The sequence below is a fragment of the Ascaphus truei genome, chromosome 6 (assembly GCF_040206685.1).
Source record: "Ascaphus truei isolate aAscTru1 chromosome 6, aAscTru1.hap1, whole genome shotgun sequence".
Classification (NCBI taxonomy): Eukaryota; Metazoa; Chordata; class Amphibia; order Anura; family Ascaphidae; genus Ascaphus; species Ascaphus truei.
This window is the reverse complement of record NC_134488.1, coordinates 31274227-31297275: the sequence shown is the minus strand read 5'-3', so window position 1 is coordinate 31297275 and position 23049 is coordinate 31274227. Positions and strand designations below refer to the sequence as shown.

General features: G+C 47.9%; 1 protein-coding gene across 10 annotated transcripts in view; it reads left to right on the top strand.

Annotated features, from left to right (window-relative positions):
- The first annotated feature begins 361 nt into the window (after positions 1–361).
- The window catches only part of PUM1 (pumilio RNA binding family member 1), a 48921-nt gene continuing 26233 nt past the window's right edge, over positions 362–23049 (top strand). For 6 of the 10 annotated variants that reach the window (XM_075603830.1, XM_075603826.1, XM_075603829.1 and 3 more), the window contains exons 1-4: positions 362–494; positions 10381–10766; positions 12995–13063; positions 14398–14445. In XM_075603830.1, coding sequence (XP_075459945.1) covers positions 10392–10766; positions 12995–13063; positions 14398–14445 — 492 coding nt within the window. In that variant the 5' untranslated portion in view covers positions 362–494; positions 10381–10391. The remainder of the gene's footprint in view (positions 495–10380; positions 10767–12994; positions 13064–14397; positions 14446–23049) is intronic. The other 4 variants (XM_075603833.1, XM_075603832.1, XM_075603831.1 and 1 more) reach the window with 1 other exon arrangement.

Here is a 23049-nt window from a genome sequence, read left to right as displayed (position 1 = left end):
AGCATTCGTTAGCCACGAACAGTATTCGTTTTTGATTTTTTTTTTTTTATATATATATATATATATATATATATATATATATATATATATACACATACATACATACACACACACACACACATACATACACACTACATGTGTACTTGAAGACATATTATACGTATAGACTGTATATATTTTACACACACATAAATATATATATCTATATACATACACAGAATATATATATGTGCATGTGTATGTGTTATATGGATATATACACATCTCCCGTCGCCTAGTTTCCCAGGCCCTGCGGTTGCCATGGTAACCTAGCCTGCTCCAGGCCTCTCCCGCACTGCTCTAGGCCCCTGAGCCTGGGCTCTCCTCCCATGATGCACCGCGCGGCTCCCAGTCCCTAGTGCGCCGCCATGTTGTCGGAGTGAAAGGCAGGAGGGAGAAGGTCCGGGGCCGAGCGAGGAAAAAAACAAATCCGACTTCATCCTCCCGCTCCGCCCGTGAGTATCCGGTTTAAACCGGCACCGGGGGACAGCGGGGACTTTGTAGTCGCCGAATCTGCCGGTATTTTCGAGTTGTGAGGCACGGGGAGGGGGGATAATGGCGTTAGAAAAGGGGCCGGTCCCCGGCGCTGTCTCCGCTCTGTCCTCCCCCTGTCCATGTTTTGGAGTCCATAGCAGGCCTCTATTGTTATGAGAGCAGGAGGGAGGGGGAGCTGCGAATTCTTGCGAATAAAGGCCTATTTCTGCGGGCCCTGCTGCTTTTACCGACCCCTCCACCTCCTAATAAGATTTACCAACACCCCATCACACTATAAAGGGATTTTTATAGGATCTAAAGGTTCCCATTGTGTCTTAATCTCCTATTTATGACCACTAGCCCTATACTTTCATTAATTTATTATATGTGGGTGCTCATACATTGATAATACAAGTGTATTGGGGGTGTGTGTGGGGTCGCATGAAATATAGCTTGTTTATAAATTGGCCTTAATTGTGTGCTGCTTTGCCATACAGGTATACAGATAATTGGTGTTATATGTTAACTTCATATCTGATACCAAGGTGTGTGGGGGTTTTGACCCCAAAAGCTTGCGATCTATATGATTAGAACTTTTGGCACTTTTTATTTTTCACTAATACGTGAATATTAATACACCTTGGCAACATTGGGTATGGGAGATGTAACCTGTTGATCCCCCCCAAGAGCTGACAATCTAGGGGGGGTTTAGCATCTTTTATTAGTGGAGGGATCTTTGTGTGCAGGGTAAGTATACCGATAATTGCAACTATAGGGATGTCAAGTAAGAAATGATAGGGGACACTGGTCTCTGATGGTAAACAAGACCATGATGTTTATTTCTGGTTATATTAGCGGTGGGTCGAGAGGACTCTGACCTCCATAAGATTCCAAACTATGGACTTGACCCCTGTGCTGCTGCAGGGCCTAGGACGCATTGCTGATCCCAAGAGCTGACATCTACTCAATTCGATTGTAAGCTCTTCGGGGCAGGGACTTCTTTTCCTAAATGTTACTTTTATGACTGAAGCGCTTCTTCCCATTATGCGTTCTTTATGATTGTCGCGTGTATTGCGGCTGTGAAGCGCTATGTACATTAATGGCGCTATATAAATAAAGATATACATACTGGGATTAAGCCCTTTGCAATGTGTTGGCGGTCACTCGGTCAGCAAAGGACTTGGGGCCTAATTTGGAATCTATATGATCCCTAGTGGAGCATTATGGTGTTACCTATAGAGATCCCCCTCCTTTTATTATTATTATTTTTTTTTTTTACCCACCTCATCCCATAAGTAACTTTACCAGCTACCTTTTAGATTGTAATCTGTTCTGGGTGATGTTTGCCTGTGTCAGTTTACCCTTACTGAGATTTAATGTATTTTAAAATGCGAAATCTCCAGTCCCTAAAAAATATAATGGCAAACGTTGCAGTACAGTAACCCCCATAGACTGCAACTTCTGGGAACAAGGATGTCCTTTTGTTTATAGTTTGTTTTTGTTGTGGGTGGCAGATGGGGTTCATTTTGTTTTAGGGTCAAAGAGAGCGTTTTGAAACCCGTTCCCTTTAGTTTGTGTTTGACCAGGCATGCCTTTTCTCTTGTTTTAAATCATAAAGATGCTAAATATTGCATTTTAATAACCCATAACCCCTCCCCCCAAATTACCTATATTATGTTGCTGATTGCCCTGCTTTGTCGGTGCCTTATAAACAAATGCTTTGTGCTCTAGACCCCTGCTTATTTAAGTAGTAATTTTTACACTTTTGTTTACACACAGGAGCAGCGCTCTCTCTCTTTTGTGTTTACACACCCAGGAATATCACTCTCTTTTGTGTTTACACACCCAGGAATATCACTCTCTTTTGTGCTTACACACCCAGGAGTAGCACTCTCTTTTGTGTTTACACACCCAGGAATATCACTCTCTCTTGTGTTTGCACACCCAGGAGTAGCACTCTCTTTTGTGTTTGCATCCCCCAGGAGGAGCACTCTCTCTTTTGTGTTTGCACAGCCAGGAGTAGCACTCTCTTTTGTGTTTGCACAGCCAGGAGCAGCACCACTCTCTCTTTTGTGTTTGCACACCCAGGAGCAGCACCACCACTCTCTTTTGTGTTTGCACACCCAGGAGCAGCACCACTCTCTCTTTTGTGTTTGCACACCCAGGAGTAGCACCACTCTCTTTTGTGTTTGCACACCCAGGAGCAGCACCACTCTCTCTTTTGTGTTTGCACACCCAGGAGTAGCACCACTCTCTCTCTTGTGTTTGCACACCCAGGAGTAGCACCACTCTCTCTCTCTTGTGTTTGCACACCCGGGAGTAGCACCACTCTCTCTCTCTTGTGTTTGCACACCCGGGAGTAGCACCACTCTCTCTCTTGTGTTTGCACAACCGGGAGTAGCACCACTCTCTCTCTCTTGTGTTTGCACACCCGGGAGTAGCACCACTCTCTCTCTCTTGTGTTTGCACACCCGGGAGTAGCACCACTCTCTCTCTCTTGTGTTTGCACACCCGGGAGTAGCACCACTCTCTCTCTCTCTTGTGTTTGCACACTCGGGAGTAGCACCACTCTCTCTCTCTTGTGTTTGCACACCCGGGAGTAGCACCACTCTCTCTCTCTTGTGTTTGCACACCCAGGAGTAGCACCACTCTCTCTCTTGTGTTTGCACACCCAGGAATTGCACCACTCTCTCTCTTGTGTTTGCACACCCAGGAGTAGCACCACTCTCTCTCTTGTGTTTACACACCCAGGAGCACCACTGCTTCCACCCCCCCCCCCCCCCCCCCATCTATTTACAAACCTGAGAGAGCCACTGTGTTTTTAATGGGACTTTAATATCCAGGGGTATTGATCATTATTATTATTATTATTATTTTTTTTTACACACCCAGGGGTACCACCACTCTTGTTTACATACACAAACGTGATGCTGCTCTCCTGTATACACCTCTTTATTGTTTACAAACTCAATTCTACTTTCTATTTAGTGTTGAGATTTATCTCAATGAGACCCTATCCTATTCCTGTGTATAGATCATAAAACTGTATCATATATATATATATATATATATATATATATATATATATATATATTTATATATATATATTTATTACTAGTTAATTCAGATTCCTCTTTGTGCTAAAGCAGCAATCCCTGGTTGTTTTGTTTAGACAGAGCTGATTCTTGCCCCTCGGCCCCCGAGATTTACAAACCACAAAAATGGCCGCGTTGTTGCCAACAGAACATCACAACGTCATCTGATGCCTGTCATTGGGTCACTTTGCTCCCACGTGGACTGACCCTACAAACCAGGCGTCTTCACCCCGTTATCCAAAGGGCCAGATCTGAAAACGCAAACATTTTGAACACATTTAAGACCTTGAAAATATTATATTTCAACATTTGACCAGCATTTATAACATATGTGCCATATATATTTACACAACCTCAACTTACAAATTAGTTTGTTGAAAAATGTGTTTGTTCCTGCGAGTTTCTTACTAGTAATGAGACGAGGGCCAAATCGAGGCCCTTTTGTGGGTACCAGGTGAAGAGCCCGGCTTCAAACCACTAAAGCAGGTTGTGTGTGTGTGTGTGTGTGTGTGTGTGTGTGTGTGTGTACACTATAGCAGGGGTACCGGTCCGTGGCCTGTTAGGAACTGGGCCGCACAGCAGGAGGTGAGCGTTGGGCGAGCGAAGCTTCATCTGTATTTACAGCCGCTCCCCATCGCTCGCATTACCGCCTGAGCTCCGCCTCCTGTCAGATCGGCGGCGGCATTAGATTCTCATAGGAGCGTGAACCCTACTGTAAACTGCGCATGCGCGGGATCTAGCTTGTGCGCTCCTTATGAGAAGTCAAAATCCGACACTTATTTTAGTCTGCGCCTCTTTCCCACACTGCGCACTTGTCTCAGTCACAGTTTTGGTAAGCCCACAAGCTCAGGGCTCCCATTGATTCTGCATGATGGTGAGTTGTGTAATTTTTTCATTATATATCACAATGTAATAATAATAGAAATAAAGTGCACAATAAATGTAATGCACTTGAATCATCCCGAAACCATCCACCCCCCGGTCCGTGGAAAAATTGTCTTCCACAAAACCGGTCCCTGGGGCTGAAAAGGTTGGGGACCGCTGCATTATAGGATTGCCGCAGGGGTTCTCGGAAGCTGAACGTTGTTAATTTCAGCTCCGGGGACTCCCGGGTTACTTACCTTCCGGGAGGAGTGCAGGTAGCAGCTCCGGGACCCCCGGCTTCCCGGGTTACTTACCTTCCGGGAGGAGTGCAGGTAGCAGCTCCGGGGACCCCCTGCTTCCCGGGTTACTTACCTTCCGGGAGGAGTGCAGGTAGCAGCTCCGGGACCCCCGGCTTCCCGGGTTACTTACCTTCCGGGAGGAGTGCAGGTAGCAGCTCCGGGACCCCCGGCCTCCCGGGTTACTTACCTTCCGGGAGGAGTGCAGGTAGCAGCTCCGGGACCCCCGGCCTCCCGGGTTACTTACCTTCCGGGAGGAGTGCAGGTAGCAGCTCCGGGGACCCCCGGCTTCCCGGGTTACTTACCTTCCGGGAGGAGTGCAGGTAGCAGCTCCGGGGACCCCCTGCTTCCCGGGTTACTTACCTTCCGGGAGGAGTGCAGGTAGCAGCTCCGGGGACCCCCGGCTTCCCGGGTTACTTACCTTCCGGGAGGAGTGCAGGTAGCAGCTCCGGGACCCCCGGCTTCCCGGGTTACTTACCTTCTGGGAGGAGTGCAGGTATCAGCTCCGGGACCCCCGGCTTCCCGGGTTACTTACCTTCCGGGAGGAGTGTAGGTAGCAGCTCCGGGACCCCCGGCTTCCCGGGTTACTTCCGGGAGGAGTGCAGGTAGCAGCTCCGGGACCCCCGGCTTCCCGGGTTACTTACCTTCCAGGAGGAGTGCAGGTAGCAGCTCCAGGGACCCCCGGCTTCCCGGGTTACTTACCTTCCGGGAGGAGTGCAGGTAGCAGCTCCAGGGACCCCCGGCTTCCCGGGTTACTTACCTTCCGGGAGGAGTGCAGGTAGCAGCTCCGGGACCCCCGGCTTCTCGGGTTACTTACCTTCCGGGAGGAGTGCAGGTAGCAGCTCCAGGGACCCCCGGCTTCCCGGGTTACTTACCTTCCCGGAGGAGTGCAGGTAGCAGCTCCGGGACCCCCGGCTTCCCGGGTTACTTACCTTCCGGGAGGAGTGCAGGTAGCAGCTCCGGGACCCCCGGCTTCCCGGGTTACTTACCTTCCGGGAGGAGTGCAGGTAGCAGCTCCGGGACCCCCGGCTTCCCGGGTTACTTACCTTCCGGGAGGAGTGCAGGTAGCAGCTCCGGGGACCCCCGGCTTCCCGGGTTACTTACCTTCCGGGAGGAGTGCAGGTAGCAGCTCCGGGGACCCCCGGCTTCCCGGGTTACTTACCTTCCGGGAGGAGTGCAGGTAGCAGCTCCGGGACCCCCGGCTTCCCGGGTTACTTACCTTCCGGGAGGAGTGCAGGTAGCAGCTCCGGGACCCCCGGCTTCCCGGGTTACTTACCTTCCGGGAGGAGTGCAGGTAGCAGCTCCGGGCTGGGCTGTGTGTGGCTATCGAAATGACAGATTTAAACTACTGCGTCACGCGGTCCAATAGGAAGCCGTGACATCATCTCTCGCGGCTTCTGATTTTGCCTGCGTGACCAGGACAATTAAGCCTGCGTGCGGTTACTGGCGCCCACTATGGAGGTAAGTATCTCGGGAGTGACGTTAGCGCGTTCTTGCTTCGGCGAGTCCCTGCTTCCCACCTAATGGCAATTTTATTTTGCTCACTTTGGTCCTTTTGGAATTGACTTAAAAAAAAAAAAAAGTTATTTTCTCTGAAGTTTGTCGTCTTTCAGGCTTTCTCCCCCAAATTCCTACTTCCTACCAATCGCCTTATATAATTCAACAACACACTCCGCTAGTCATGGTAAAATCTTAGTAACGAAATGTACAAAGTTGCCGACGCATCCATGTTTTAAGATGTGAAAAATACCATTCTTAAATATTTTTCCTTTACAAACTACAACACTTTACCTTGTTTTCCTAATGGTAAGTTCTTCGAAAAAAACATTTATTTATTTATTAACTTACAATAATTTCATTTTAAATCCTTTAAGTATTCCCCCCCCCCCCCTTTTATAATATACTATTCGTTTTCCTCCCTGTTCACTGTATCAGAAAATGTTGGTATTTTTTCATTTTCAATTTCAAAACACTGTTTTTCCTTTAGAAACTCAGTATTTTCTTGATAAAATCCTCCAGAAGTTATAATGTTTGACCTGTTTAATGGGTTAAAGGGTTAGTCCCACAATGCAAAGTGATCAATTATATATTTAATTAGTTGAATCTTGGTGATTAACACTATTTAAAAACAAATAACTATATGTATTTTTATTTGTATTATAATTTTATTAAATATTTTATGTTTCGAGAGCAATGTTTTTCAACAGAGGTTCCTAGAAAGCCTGGCGTTCCCCGGGCATCACTAAGGGGTTCCCTGTAATTTTCAGGTCATTTGAAAATAGTACCAAAAAACAGAAGAATTTGCAATGCGCCTGATCTCAGACGCGCTATTAGAGAGGGTTGGGGTTCCTTACCTTACAATGCATGGGATCCCAGACGCGCTATTAGAGAGGGTTGGGGCTCCTTACAATGCATCTGATCTCAGACGCGCTATTAGAGAGGGTTGGGGTTCCTTACAATGCATCTGATCTCAGACGCTCTATTAGAGAGGGTTGGGGTTCCTTACAATGCATCTGATCTCAGACGCGCTATTAGAGAGGGTTGGGGTTCTTTACAATGCATCTGATCTCAGACGCGCTATTAGAGAGGGTTGGGGTTCCTTACAATGCATCTGATCTCAGACGTGCTATTAGAGAGGGTCAGGGTTCCTTACAATGCATCTAATCTCAGACGCGCTATTAGAGAGGGTTGGGGTTCCTTACAATGCATCTGATCTCAGACGCGCTATTAGAGAGGGTTGGGGTTCTTTACAATGCATGGGATCCCAGACGCGCTATTAGAGAGGGTTGGGGTTCCTTATAAGGCTTCTGATCTCAAACACGGTATTAGAGAGGGTTGGGGTTCAGCAGAATTTCACATAGGGTTCCTTAGTAATAAAAAGGTTAAAAAACACTGCTCTAGAGTAACGTGCGTGTGCGTGCGCGTGCGTGCGTGTTTATGATATGGTTGTCGATAAATTGTTAATGCAGACTTGTCCCTCGTGTTGATTTTGTTTATTGATTGATAGTGGCATAATTGAAGAATTAATACACCAATAAGGTTAGAATGAAGTAGACCCAAAGAACATAGAAACTGGCCAAGATGGCGGATTGAACCAGATGAAGCTTTGATTCCAGTCTGTCACTGGCCTCAACAAAGGCTGCGGACATGGTGCCGCAGCCCATGCGGAGACGCGCTGAGGGTAAGCGGGTGCTTTCCCTGGCCATAGTACTCGGGCCATGGGGGGCGTTCCTTGACGTCACGGAGCTGGTTCGCCCGCATTGGGCGAAACACTCACGTGACCGCTCTTTCGCGTGTGAAATCCGTTTTAACGGATTTCTCGCGCATCGCCCCCTCCTGCCTCCGCCCGCACACCGCATGTACGCGAACACTGCCTTAAGGCAGTCTGTTTGCTCAGCGGTCTGAGGTACCATGGACGCAGCCTAAGCGGGTCGGTCAGTTGGTCTTACATGGATCCTTAACCCACTCACTTTGGTCTTCAGTAGGATCACCTCTTGAATTATCGTGACAAGTTTAAACGCAAGTATACATATTTTAAAATAATTTGTTCAACTTTTGATGTTTTCAAAAGCTCTAACAAATATAAGCTACGAGAATGATTAACTCCTATTCCTACTAGTAGGACCCTATTTAAATGTGATGAATATATAACAGTGATTGACAGTACAGTTCAGCACGGAGAACTTGGAGTTAAATGTACCAAACAAAAAGTGAAAAAATAACATTTCACTGGAAGTTCTCTTGGAAGCGCACCAAACTTAATGAAAACGTAACATGTAATACTAATGAGCTAAGACGTGTATCACTCGAACATGTATTCAAAATGAAATAGGGAAGCAGCGCAGATGACTGCCAGTGTGGGTTACAGACCTGATTTTATTACACGGGTATTAACTATGTAACCTCAAGCAGTGTAGTGGATAAAGGCGCTTTGTGAATGACGTCATGAAAGGCGTCTGCTAGTAGGAGGCTACGGAAGAGACCAGGATATGCAGGGAAGCCCAGAGAGGGAGGGGGGGGGGGTGTGTATATACACACACACACACTTTTCTAGGGATACACGTCTTAGCTCATCAGTATTAAATGTTGCGTTTTCATTAAGTTTGGTGCGCTTCCAAGAGAACTTCTTTCTTTGAGTGAATTTTTATTTTTTCACTTTTTGTTTGGTACTTTTCAAAAGCTTTGCCGCTTTTCATTTGATTTATTGCAGCCTTTATCTGATATCTTTAGCCGCTCAGACTGTTTGTCAGTCCTTAAAGTCCGCATGAAAGTCCGCATGAAAATCGCTCTTTCTGCTCTTTTCTATGTTTGCGAAGTCATTAGTGAAATGGATCCGTGATTCTCAACGGGGCTCAGGAACCCTTAAGAGTGCTCCCCCCCAAAGATATGTAATGGATCCCAGGCAGTATAGCGGGTTCCTGATCCCGCGTGGAGACAACGCACTGCGTACAAACTGCAGCTTACGGGGGTAAAGCTGCCAATTACAAGAAGAGCTGCTAAAGTGGCTCCCCACAATGCTTTGCATCCACAGCGGCAGGGCATGCTGGGGCGTGACTTTGGAAGCTATACCCCCCCCATGCTGTCTGCAGTCACTGAGATGCAGTTTGGGGCCTTATTAAGCGTGTGTTCCCTCAACAAGCTTAGGACACTACTGCCTGGGATCGGTCACACAGTTTTGTTAACAATAGTCTGATTCGGCAATAAGATTTAATATTTTCTAGCCAGGTGGTGCACAGTGTAAAAAAAGGTTGGGAACCGCTGAGAAAGCAAAACAGAAGCCGCTGATCTGCTGGATTTCAGTGTTCCCGGGGAAAAGCTGCGCACTCGTTATTCACGGGGTACACAGAAGTAAAACCGCTCCTCGCAGGGGAACCTGTGTAAGGAAGGCGGCCAAACTGAGAGGTTGTTTTTCTGACCCGCTGCGTGGGACTGCTACTCTTGGCCAACGAGACGTTTATCCGGAAAATCGGATGAAGGGGTTAAAGTGTCCTGCATGGTGCTGCAGCCCCTAGCATTGTGAGGGGGGGGGGGTACATAAATCTGTACGTGTCTCCACACACTAATCCAAAGCTCTGACAAATCTCTAGTTGACGCACATTGGCTAAAGTGGCTTTGACCGGTGGAAAGGAGAGGGGCACGTTTATGCGATGACCGGTCAGAAAATGCAGCTAAAACACACACGTGGACCGGCAGAGCACACGCTTTCAGCTCTGCCTCCTTGTAACTCCTGTACCAGTGTATAACTTGTTTTGCTGTCTATATTTGCCATGGTCATGTAGGAGCAAAGTGACCTGGGGGCAGTGAGAGGGTTAATAGGTTAAAAGTCCTGACCCTGTCACATGTCACTGGCTCACTTTGATCTTACATGGGACTGCCCCTATACCACATTCAGCACGTCATTGTTGGGTCACTTTGGTCCTATATGGGACTGTCCCTATATACCATATTAAACATTTCAGGTCACTTTGGTTCTGACCCAATAACCCATGGAAGTCAATGAGTCATAGAACTGACCAAATAACCCATTAAACACGTCCCTGTCATTAGGCCCCCCCATGTCACCCCTGGTCACCCCTGCATGAAGTGACCGTCTTTGTTGCTCCCCGTTGCAGGTGTTGGTGGAATGAGCGTTGCATGTGTCTTGAAGAGGAAAGCAGTGCTCTGGCAGGACTCCTTCAGCCCCCACCTCAAGCAGTACCCAGAAGGCACACTTAACCCCAACATGCCCGTGGTCCTCACCTCCGGACCGGTGGGCCAGCAGCAGCAGCAGCCACCGCAGCCCCACGTCAACCCGGCCATGGCCGTGGGTCCCCACGCTGGCCCTATGGGAGGGTCGCTGGGGGTGGCGGGGCGCTCGCAGGACGATGCCATGGTGGATTACTTCTTCCAGAGGCAGCACGGGGAGCAGATGGGGGGCGGCGGAAGTGGCGGAGGGGGCTACAACAACAACAGCAAGCATCGCTGGCCCACCGGGGATAACATCCACGCAGAGCACCAGGTGAGAGAGGTCAGGGGGGCTGCTGACCGTTACCTTGTTATAAGGGTCACACTCATTGGTTCACTTTAGTCCTATGTGGGACGGGCCCTTTATCCCATTGCTGGGCAACTCCAGTTCTCAAGGGCCACCAACAGATCCGCTTTTCGGGATATCCCTGCTTCAGCACGGGTGGCTCACAGTGGCTCAGTCTTCGACTGCACCACCTGTGCTGAAGCTGGGATAACTATTGGTGGCCCTTGAAAATCTGTGTGGTGTGTAGTGGGTGTGTGTGATATATGTGTTATTTTGCATGGCTGGGAAGCAGGGGGTCAGAGTTAATTTTAGCTGCGGGGACCCTCTAGTTCCCGAGAGACAAACCGGAAACATAAGCGCCTGTGCGTCCGCAGGTGACAATGCAGCTTCCTATTGGCCCGCGTGACATGGGGGAATTACACCGCCATTTTGTTTCCCCTGGAGAGGATGGTGCCCGTGTCACCAGGCGGGATTAGCTCAAAATAACAAAACAAGCAGAGGGCACTGCTGTCACTCATTCATTTTAATTAATCATTTAGCTATAAATGTGTTTTGTGCATTGGAGAGCGCGTTTTGCAGCGTGCGTACTCCAGAAAACATTCCTCCGCCCTTTAAAATAGTTTTTGTTCTAATTTCAAATTGTAAATGAGGATTAAATCATCGCTGCCGTAGGAAATGCTTTGTATGACATGTGGATTGTCACATCAGACGTCCGTGTAACTGCCACGCGTTTTAAAGAACGGTTTTCATGTCAGAATTACCGCAGTGTGTGTTTAAAGAGACCTGACCATGAGACACGGACATCCTGTTAAAGCAGCAATACAGGTTACAGGTTTCGTTTATTGTTTTTATTATTATTACAGGTTTGAAGCAGGGGGTCTCCGAAGCAGAATGGTATTAGTTTCAGCTTCGAGGCCACCCATATTCCAGAGATACTTACCTGCGTAGGGGTGCAGGTATCTGCAGCCAGGGAACGTGCATTTCTAACATAATGGCAGCGTTTAAATGTCCCGCATCACACCGGCCAATAGGAAGCTGTGATGTCATCCGGTGCGGCTTCCTACTGGGGCACGTGACTGGAACATTTAAACTCCACAGTGATATCGGCGCTCCTTACGGAGGTTAGTATCGCTGGAAGAAGGAGGTCCCGGAGCTAAAATTAACGGGTTTAACTCCGGAGACCCCCTGCTTCAATCCTGTAATGTAAAATAAGTACATGAAACCTTTATTGCTGCTTTAAAGGGTCAGTCCCAGTAAGACAAGCTAACCTAATATCAGTGGTACATTCAATAGGTTAAATATGAGTGATCGATACCATTAAAAAAAACAAAAAAAAAACAAACATGTATTTGTAAATACTTTTTTATTTTGAATACCAAATGGGAGGGATTGCGGAGAGGTTACTATCTTTACCTAATCTCTTGTGATATGACACTAAATTCTGTTTTTACTTCTGTTTTAAACTACTTATGGTGCCATCTTTAACGAAAGAGATAAAAGGGAGCAGTGATACTTGTCAAATAAGTTTCGAATTACATAGATCCGAAAAAAATAAATAAACAACGTGTTAATTCTTACACGGGAAGCGGGGAAAAACCCAACAATATTTGACTTGAAATGTTCTGGAATATGGCTAGGAAGATGATTTACATCGCTAGGTTATTTAAAGGTGTAATCGCACGGACCCGCCCAGAAAACGGCCCTTTTGTAAGGGGATCTAGCAATTGAATGGACTTCACTAAACAAATGTAAGCGTGATAGTAGCAGAGATCTGTGTGGGGGGAGGGTGTTTTGTTTTGTTTTGTTTTGTTTTGTTTTGTTTTGTTTGTCAAGCAAGTGTTCTCTGTAACCGATCTCATCCTGTCCTTATCAGAAAGCCATGAGAAAGGAGGTGAGGCGAGAGATTTTGAATGAAACTTACGGATCACACTGATATCAGACAAACCGAAGCAGCCGGAGGAAATGAAAACCCTCCCAAATCTCGGCTTGTCATGTTCACAAACTTCACTTTAAAACATGATTTCAAAATACTTCTAGGTGTCAGATTTTAGTTCAAAATAAAGAATAACCGGGTCCATCACACAGATATGACCCCTTAAACATGTCACTGGCATTGGTACGCTTTGGTCCCAGAAGGGAGTCCCAGCTTTTAAAAAGGTATTTTTTGTTGAGCATCGAAATAATCCCGTGTTCCTCTGTCCCCCTTTGGCTCGCAGGTTCGATCAATGGATGAGTTAAATCATGATTTCCAGGCGCTTGCGTTGGAGGGGAGAGCAATGGGCGAAGTGAGTATCAATAACGGCATCTTCTATCCCATTGCGATTTCGGTGTATGACACCATGTTGCCTGGCTTACTAATGCAGCGGTGGGGGCGCTGGATTTGGGGGGGGAGAGTGCGGGCGGTTGCAGAGGCCCCGCGCTCTTCCCCCGAGGCATTTAAATGAAATGCCGGGGGATCGCGGGAGGCCCCTGCAACTCTAAAACTAACCTGGACTCTGCTGGCGTCACTCGTGTCCGTGGCAACGCGGCGTCAAATGACGTCGTGGGGTCATGTGACGTCACACGCGGCAAATGACGCTGCGAGTCACGTGACGGCCACGCGAGGTAAGGCGGGATGGCGCAGAACCGAAAGGAGCAGGCAGGGGGCCGCAGCAAAATAAAGTTTGCGCGCCCCTGTACTAATGTATGTGATAAACATGAATAGAAATATGCATTTTTAAACTTGGTCCAAAACTTTGTGACAATCCGCAGCACTTCTGTTTTGCCCAAATAATGGATGTGGTTGGGGGCCCTTCTAGTTTCCTACAACGTGCTTTATAGCGCAGGCCTGCTCTCTGCGTCTGTCGCTGCCGTGTGTATGTATGTGTTGATAGAGAGACATATATTTTTTGTGTGTATTTAAATATACTGTTATCAGATATATGCATATATATTGTATGTATATACTGTATTGTGTGTGTATATATAAACACTTGTAAGAAACAGTCCTTGTCTACTGGACTATAAAGGTCCGCTTTTCTTCTTCATACTGTGAAAAGTCCAAAAACGTAATGGAGTCTAAGGCCGCGATTGTAGTGCCTGCTGCAGGGCGCGCGTGAAACCTGCATCGGGAGCGACAGGGAGTCGTGGCCGTGATATCGCGTGAGCGGTTCGCCCTCGTTGGCTGAACCGCTTCGTGTGACGACGTCACGCTGCCATCGCTTGGTGAGACTAACTAATTTGTCTCTTCTGGATTCTGCCTCTCCGTCGCGCACACTATTTGCACCTCCATTGGCCTACATGTATTTGTTCCGGCGGTGTGCGCGGTTGCGCGCACCATCCGAGGCACTATAATCACGGCCTAAGGCAGCTTTTGTAAGGAGAAGCAAACTTCCAAGGAGACGTGTAGAATATAAAACTGTGGAGCGCGCGCTACTTGTTCTTACATTTTAGAGTGCGAGAGATGTAACAAGAAGCGCCCGCTCCACAGTTTTATATTTTACACGTCTCCTTGGAAGTTTGCTTCTCCTTACAGAATCTGCCTTAGGCTCCATTACGTTTTGGACTTTTTACCAGTTGAAGAAGAAAAGCGGACATTTATAGTCTATATATCTATATCTCTGTATCTCATCATCTTCAGCCCTTGTCGAACCACTGCTGGATGAAGGCCTCCCCAATGATTTTCCAGGTACTGTGGTTGCAGCCTCTTCTCCATGTCGCTCCAACACATTTTCTGATTTTATCCTCCCACTTTACTTTTGGTCGTCGTCTAGGTCTTTTCATTTCTCTTGGTATCCAGTTCAGTACTGTCTTTGTCCAACGATGGTCAGTTCTTCTTACGATATGTCCGACCCACCGCCATTTTAATTTCTTCACCCTTGTGATGATGTCACAGACTTTTGTTTGGTTTCAAACCCATTCATTCTTTTTCCTAGCTCTTTGGGTAATACCCAGCATGCATCTCTCCATACTTCTTTGCGTTATCTGAAGCTTCTGCATTATCTTCGCATTTAGGGTCCAAGTTTCATATCCATACGTTAGCGTCGGCAGAGTACAATGGTCGAAATTGTTCTTCTTGAGGCACAGTGGAAGCTTCCCTTGAAATATTGTCTTGTTTCTTCCAAATGCCGCCACCCGATATTTATTTCCCTATTGATTTAATTCAAAAGGTTCCCATCGATTTGTTATTTGACGTCCAAGGTAGATATAGTCTGCGAACTGCTGCACTGGGCAAAGTCCGGGTCTGTTGCAGCCTATTAGTGAGTATCTCTGTAAATATCTTGTAAGTGATTGGAAGTAGACTGACTGGGCTGTAGCTCTCGAGCTCTGCGTTGTCTCCTGTGTTGTGGATGAGGATAACGATGGCGTTACTCCATTGGTCTGCAATTTTCCTGTTGACGCCGCATGTAAAGAGTTTGCAAGGATTCTCTCTACTTCTTCCCCAGCTTCGGTCAGGATTTCAGCTGTAATTCCTTCTTCCCCGGGAGTCGTCCCGTCCCATTCTTCATGGATTTTATTGCTTTTGCCACTTTTTTTGGAGGGGTGCGTGGTACATTAATGGTGGTTTCTTCTTGCTTTTCCTCTTCTGGATTATACCCTGCAGTTTCTTCTTGTACAATTTCATGTACAAGTCCTCAACTCTGACAGTCTTTTGTTGTTGATCCATCTTCTTGTTTGAGTGCAATGATTTGCTTCTTCCCAACCATAAGTCGCTGCTTTGTCTTCTTTAAGTTTTTGTTCTTCAATACTCTTCTTCCCCATATCACAGTTCCATTCTCTTACATCCTCAGTTATACGCCTCGCGGATTGTCTCACACAGCTCTGCGTGTTCCATTCTCTTACATCCTCAGTTATACGCCTCGCGGATTGTCTCACACAGCTCTGCGTGTTCCATTCTCTTACACCCTCAGTTATACGCCTCGCGGATTGTCTCACACAGCTCTGCGTGTTCCATTCTCTTACATCCTCAGTTATACGCCTCGCGGATTGTCTCACACAGCTCTGCGTGTTCCATTCTCTTACATCCTCAGTTATACGCCTCGCGGATTGTCTCACACAGCTCTGCGTGTTCCATTCTCTTACATCCTCAGTTATACGCCTCGCGGATTGTCTCACACAGCTCTGCGTGTTCCATTTTCTTACATCCTCAGTTATACGCCTCGCGGATTGTCTCACACAGCTCTGCGTGTTCCATTCTCTTACATCCTCAGTTATACGCCTCGCGGATTGTCTCACACAGCTCTGCGTGTTCCATTCTCTTACATCCTCAGTTATACGCCTCGCGGATTGTCTCACACAGCTCTGCGTGTTCCATTCTCTTACATCCTCAGTTATACGCCTCGCGGATTGTCTCACACAGCTCTGCGTGTTCCATTCTCTTACATCCTCAGTTATACGCCTCGCGGATTGTCTCACACAGCTCTGCGTGTTCCATTCTCTTACATCCTCAGTTATACGCCTCGCGGATTGTCTCACACAGCTCTGCGTGTTCCATTCTCTTACATCCTCAGTTATACGCCTCGCGGATTGTCTCACACAGCTCTGCGTGTTCCATTCTCTTACATCCTCAGTTATACGCCTCGCGGATTGTCTCACACAGCTCTGCGTGTTCCATTCTCTTACATCCTCAGTTATACGCCTCGCGGATTGTCTCACACAGCTCTGCGTGTTCCATTCTCTTACATCCTCAGTTGTACGCCTCGCGGATTGTCTCACACAGCTCTGCGTGTTCCATTCTCTTACATCCTCAGTTGTACGCCTCGCGGATTGTCTCACACAGCTCTGCGTGTTCCATTCTCTTACATCCTCAGTTGTACGCCTCGCGGATTGTCTCACACAGCTCTGCGTGTTCCATTCTCTTACATCCTCAGTTACACGCCTCGCGGATTGTCTCACACAGCTCTGCGTGTTCCATTCTCTTACATCCTCAGTTACACGCCTCACGGATTGTCTCACACAGCTCTGCGTGTTCCATTCTCTTACATCCTCAGTTATACGCCTCGCGGATTGTCTCACACAGCTCTGCGTGTTCCATTCTCTTGCATCCTCAGTTATACACCTCGCGGATTGTCTCACACAGCTCTGCGTGTTCCATTCTCTTACATCCTCAGTTGTACGCCTCGCGGATTGTCTCACACAGCTCTGCGTGTTCCATTCTCTTACATCCTCAGTTATACGCCTCGCGGATTGTCTCACACAGCTCTGCGTGTTCCATTCTCTTACATCCTCAGTTATACGCCTCGCGGATTGTCTCACACAGCTCTGCGTGTTCCATTCTCTTACATCCTCAGTTGTACGCCTCGCGGATTGTCTCACACAGCTCTGCGTGTTCCATTCTCTTACATCCTCAGTTATACGCCTCGCGGATTGTCTCACACAGCTCTGCGTGTTCCATTCTCTTACATCCTCAGTTGTACGCCTCGCGGATTGTCTCACACAGCTCTGCGTGTTCCATTCTCTTACATGCTCAGTTATACGCCTCGCGGATTGTCTCACACAGCTCTGCGTGTTCCATTCTCTTACATCCTCAGTTATACGCCTCGCGGATTGTCTCACACAGCTCTGCGTGTTCCATTCTCTTACATCCTCAGTTGTACGCCTCGCGGATTGTCTCACACAGCTCTGCGTGTTCCATTCTCTTACATCCTCAGTTATACGCCTCGCGGATTGTCTCACACAGCTCTGCGTGTTCCATTCTCTTACATCCTCAGTTATACGCCTCGCGGATTGTCTCACACAGCTCTGCGTGTTCCATTCTCTGACATCCTCAGTTATACGCCTCGCGGATTGTCTCACACAGCTCTGCGTGTTCCATTCTCTTACATCCTCAGTTATACGCCTCGCGGATTGTCTCACACAGCTCTGCGTGTTCCATTCTCTTACATCCTCAGTTATACGCCTCGCGGATTGTCTCACACAGCTCTGCGTGTTCCATTCTCTTACATCCTCAGTTATACGCCTCGCGGATTGTCTCACACAGCTCTGCGTGTTCCATTCTCTTACATCCTCAGTTATACGCCTCGCGGATTGTCTCACACAGCTCTGCGTGTTCCATTCTCTGACATCCTCAGTTATACGCCTCGCGGATTGTCTCACACAGCTCTGCGTGTTCCATTCTCTTACATCCTCAGTTATACGCCTCGCGGATTGTCTCACACAGCTCTGCGTGTTCCATTCTCTTACATCCTCAGTTATACGCCTCGCGGATTGTCTCACACAGCTCTGCGTGTTCCATTCTCTTACATCCTCAGTTACACGCCTCGCGGATTGTCTCACACAGCTCTGCATGTTCCATTCTCTTACATCCTCAGTTATACGCCTCGCGGATTGTCTCACACAGCTCTGCGTGTTCCATTCTCTTACATCCTCAGTTATACGCCTCGCGGATTGTCTCACACAGCTCTGCGTGTTCCATTCTCTTACATCCTCAGTTATACGCCTCGCGGATTGTCTCACACAGCTCTGCGTGTTCCATTCTCTTGCATCCTCAGTTATACGCCTCGCGGATTGTCTCACACAGCTCTGCGTGTTCCATTCTCTGACATCCTCAGTTACACGCCTCGCGGATTGTCTCACACAGCTCTGCGTGTTCCATTCTCTTACATGCTCAGTTGTACGCCTCGCGGATTGTCTCACACAGCTCTGCGTGTTCCATTCTCTTACATCCTCAGTTATACGCCTCGCGGATTTTCTCACACAGCTCTGCGTGTTCCATTCTCTTACATCCTCAGTTATACGCCTCGCGGATTGTCTCACACAGCTCTGCGTGTTCCATTCTCTTACATCCTCAGTTATACGCCTCGCGGATTGTCTCACACAGCTCTGCGTGTTCCATTCTCTTACATCCTCAGTTATACGCCTCGCGGATTGTCTCACACAGCTCTGCGTGTTCCATTCTCTTACATCCTCAGTTATACGCCTCGCGGATTGTCTCACACAGCTCTGCGTGTTCCATTCTCTTACACCCTCAGTTATACGCCTCGCGGATTGTCTCACACAGCTCTGCGTGTTCCATTCTCTTACATCCTCAGTTATACGCCTCGCGGATTGTCTCACACAGCTCTGCGTGTTCCATTCTCTTACATCCTCAGTTATACGCCTCGCGGATTGTCTCACACAGCTCTGCGTGTTCCATTCTCTTACATCCTCAGTTATACGCCTCGCGGATTGTCTCACACAGCTCTGCGTGTTCTATTCTCTTACATCCTCAGTTATACGCCTCGCGGATTGTCTCACACAGCTCTGCGTGTTCCATTCTCTTACATCCTCAGTTATACGCCTCGCGGATTGTCTCACACAGCTCTGCGTGTTCCATTCTCTTACATCCTCAGTTATACGCCTCGCGGATTGTCTCACACAGCTCTGCGTGTTCCATTCTCTGACATCCTCAGTTATACGCCTCGCGGATTGTCTCGCACAGCTCTGCGTGTTCCATTCTCTTACACCCTCAGTTATACGCCTCGCGGATTGTCTCACACAGCTCTGCGTGTTCCATTCTCTTACATCCTCAGTTATACGCCTCGCGGATTGTCTCACACAGCTCTGCGTGTTCCATTCTCTTACATCCTCAGTTATACGCCTCGCGGATTGTCTCACACAGCTCTGCGTGTTCCATTCTCTTACATCCTCAGTTATACGCCTCGCGGATTGTCTCACACAGCTCTGCGTGTTCCATTCTCTTACATCCTCAGTTATACGCCTCGCGGATTGTCTCACACAGCTCTGCGTGTTCCATTCTCTGACATCCTCAGTTATACGCCTCGCGGATTGTCTCACACAGCTCTGCGTGTTCCATTCTCTTACATCCTCAGTTATACGCCTCGCGGATTGTCTCACACAGCTCTGCGTGTTCCATTCTCTGACATCCTCAGTTATACGCCTCACGGATTGTCTCACACAGCTCTGCGTGTTCCATTCTCTTACATCCTCAGTTATACGCCTCGCGGATTGTCTCACACAGCTCTGCGTGTTCCATTCTCTTACATCCTCAGTTATACGCCTCGCGGATTGTCTCACACAGCTCTGCGTGTTCCATTCTCTTACATCCTCAGTTATACGCCTCGCGGATTGTCTCACACAGCTCTGCGTGTTCCATTCTCTTACACCCTCAGTTATACGCCTCGCGGATTGTCTCACACAGCTCTGCGTGTTCCATTCTCTGACATCCTCAGTTATACGCCTCGCGGATTGTCTCACACAGCTCTGCGTGTTCCATTCTCTTACATCCTCAGTTGTACGCCTCGCGGATTGTCTCACACAGCTCTGCGTGTTCCATTCTCTTACATCCTCAGTTATACGCCTCGCGGATTGTCTCACACAGCTCTGCGTGTTCCATTCTCTTACATCCTCAGTTATACGCCTCGCGGATTGTCTCGCACAGCTCTGCGTGTTCCATTCTCTTACATCCTCAGTTATACGCCTCGCGGATTGTCTCACACAGCTCTGCGTGTTCCATTCTCTTACATCCTCAGTTATACGCCTCGCGGATTGTCTCACACAGCTCTGCGTGTTCCATTCTCTTACATCCTCAGTTATACGCCTCGCGGATTGTCTCACACAGCTCTGCGTGTTCCATTCTCTTACATCCTCAGTTATACGCCTCGCGGATTGTCTCACACAGCTCTGCGTGTTCCATTCTCTGACATCCTCAGTTATACGCCTCGCGGATTGTCTCACACAGCTCTGCGTGTTCCATTCTCTTACATCCTCAGTTATACGCCTCGCGGATTGTCTCACACAGCTCTGCGTGTTCCATTCTCTGACATCCTCAGTTATACGCCTCGCGGATTGTCTCACACAGCTCTGCGTGTTCCATTCTCTTACATCCTCAGTTATACGCCTCGCGGATTGTCTCACACAGCTCTGCGTGTTCCATTCTCTTACATCCTCAGTTATACGCCTCGCGGATTGTCTCACACAGCTCTGCGTGTTCCATTCTCTTACATCCTCAGTTATACGCCTCGCGGATTGTCTCACACAGCTCTGCGTGTTCCATTCTCTTACATCCTCAGTTATACGCCTCGCGGATTGTCTCACACAGCTCTGCGTGTTCCATTCTCTTACATCCTCAGTTATACGCCTCGCGGATTGTCTCACACAGCTGTGCGTGTTCCATTCTCTTACATCCTCAGTTATACGCCTCGCGGATTGTCTCACACAGCTCTGCGTGTTCCATTCTCTGACATCCTCAGTTATACGCCTCGCGGATTGTCTCACACAGCTCTGCGTGTTCCATTCTCTGACATCCTCAGTTATACGCCTCGCGGATTGTCTCACACAGCTCTGCGTGTTCCATTCTCTTACATCCTCAGTTATACGCCTCGCGGATTGTCTCACACAGCTCTGCGTGTTCCATTCTCTTACATCCTCAGTTATACGCCTCGCGGATTGTCTCACACAGCTCTGCGTGTTCCATTCTTATTCTCGCGTCTTGGGAGCGCTTCATTTCTTGTCTCCTCATTCTGCGATTTCAGCTACAATCGTCATAAGTTCTTCATAATCATTTGTTAAAGGGTCCCCATGGATTTTGAGCCCGCTGAAGCGATTTTTCTGTTCTAGTTGGGATTCTCTGCTGTTATTCTTGGTGTTGATTTTGTCTTTTTTTTATTTCAAATATTTTTATTGTTTTTTTCGGAGGGTAGGGTACATCATATCATAACACAACAGGCTGGTACAGCAGTCATTGGGTATTTGTGAACAAATTGACAATATTAGAGCTTCCGCATAACCTGTTAGGATCCAAGAGAATCAAGTCCACCTCTCCCCGCCCGGAGCGGGGGTGTCTATGGATGTGCACCCGTCTCTCCTTTTCAAGAGGAGTAAGGATAGTTAAAAGGGAGAGAGGAAAAAAGAGTGGAGCGAGGGAGAGGGGTAGGGGTGGGGGTGGGGGGGGGGGGGATGGAGCGGCATGAAAGAGGGCCGCCCAGGGTTTGACGTCTACCGAGCTCTAGAACAGAGTTTGTGTAATCTATGGGGGTTTAATCGTATGGCCAAGCTTCCCAGGTTTTGTTGAATTGATCTAGTTGTTGTTTTAGTCGAGCTGATAGGAGTTCCATCAGACGGACTTCCCTGATTCTGGTGAGGACCATCTCCTTTTTGGGTGGTCTAGTTTTTTTTCCATTTTGCCACTATTGAGCGGCGGGCTGCCGTTAGTACAAAGGATGTTAATTTTTTGGTCCGAGGAGGGAGGTCTTCTATAGGCTTACCCAACAGAAACGACACCGGAGCCAGTTGGATCCCTACCCCACTTATCTCCTCCACCATGGCTCCGATCATAACCCGATTTTGTCTTTTTAATCAATTTCCTTCTTCTTTCCCACGTCTCATTCAGATGTAATCTGCAGGGAACCAATCAGTGATCTCTGCTTTTGTCAAAAAGGGTTAAGGACTGTGCAGTTTTTCATCACGTGTGTATTGTTAGCTGGGATATCGTCCCTTTCATTCCTGACTCCATTGGGTGCTTCCCATGTCCATTTTCTATTTGGGTTCCTCTTGAAGATGAATTCATGATGTAGAAGTTTTCACGTTCTGCAAATTCTACCAATCTGTCCCCACGTTTATTCGTGTTCCCGTAACCGTACTTACTAACCGATGCTTCGTCTTTCCGCTGGGCACCAATCTCTGCGCTGAGTTCTCCCGGAACGATTTTGCGGTGACAATTTCCTTTGTTGTTAAGTTGATTGACTCCATGGTAGAAGTCCTCCACTTCGTTGTCTGTGGGACCTGATGTTGGAGCAGACACTTGGATTATTTGAAGCCTGCATCTCTCTGACACCTGAATGACGATTCTGCTGCTCTTTCTGATCAGCTTTCATATTCCGCCATGTTGTTTCTCCATCTCTTGTTAATGATGAAGCCTATTCCACCGATTCTGCCATTATCTGTACCCCTGTAATAGGATAGGGGGCCGCTTTTGAGCTCAGTGAGGCCTTCATCTTTTCTTCTAACTTCACTATCCCATTGCATCTTTTCATGCTAGTTTCCCAGTTCTTGCAGTGCTGCGTCACTGGGAGAGAGTCCGGCGCTTGTAGGCAGCCAGGTTTAGGTTTGAATAACCGCTTTAGTTTAACCTCCGGGGGTTCTCGGCACCCGCTGCCTTCCTCCTGAACGCTGCCATTTCCAGGGACAATCCAGCCTCCGGAGAATGAGGGCCATTGCTTCTTGGGGTGTTCCATATTTGGGGGTTGACACCTTACCATGCCGGCCTTATTTGTATATTGGCAAGTACCTTACCCACTTCAACCGGGTATATTGTTCAAGCTTTCATAGTATGGTTAACCTACCAGCACAAGTG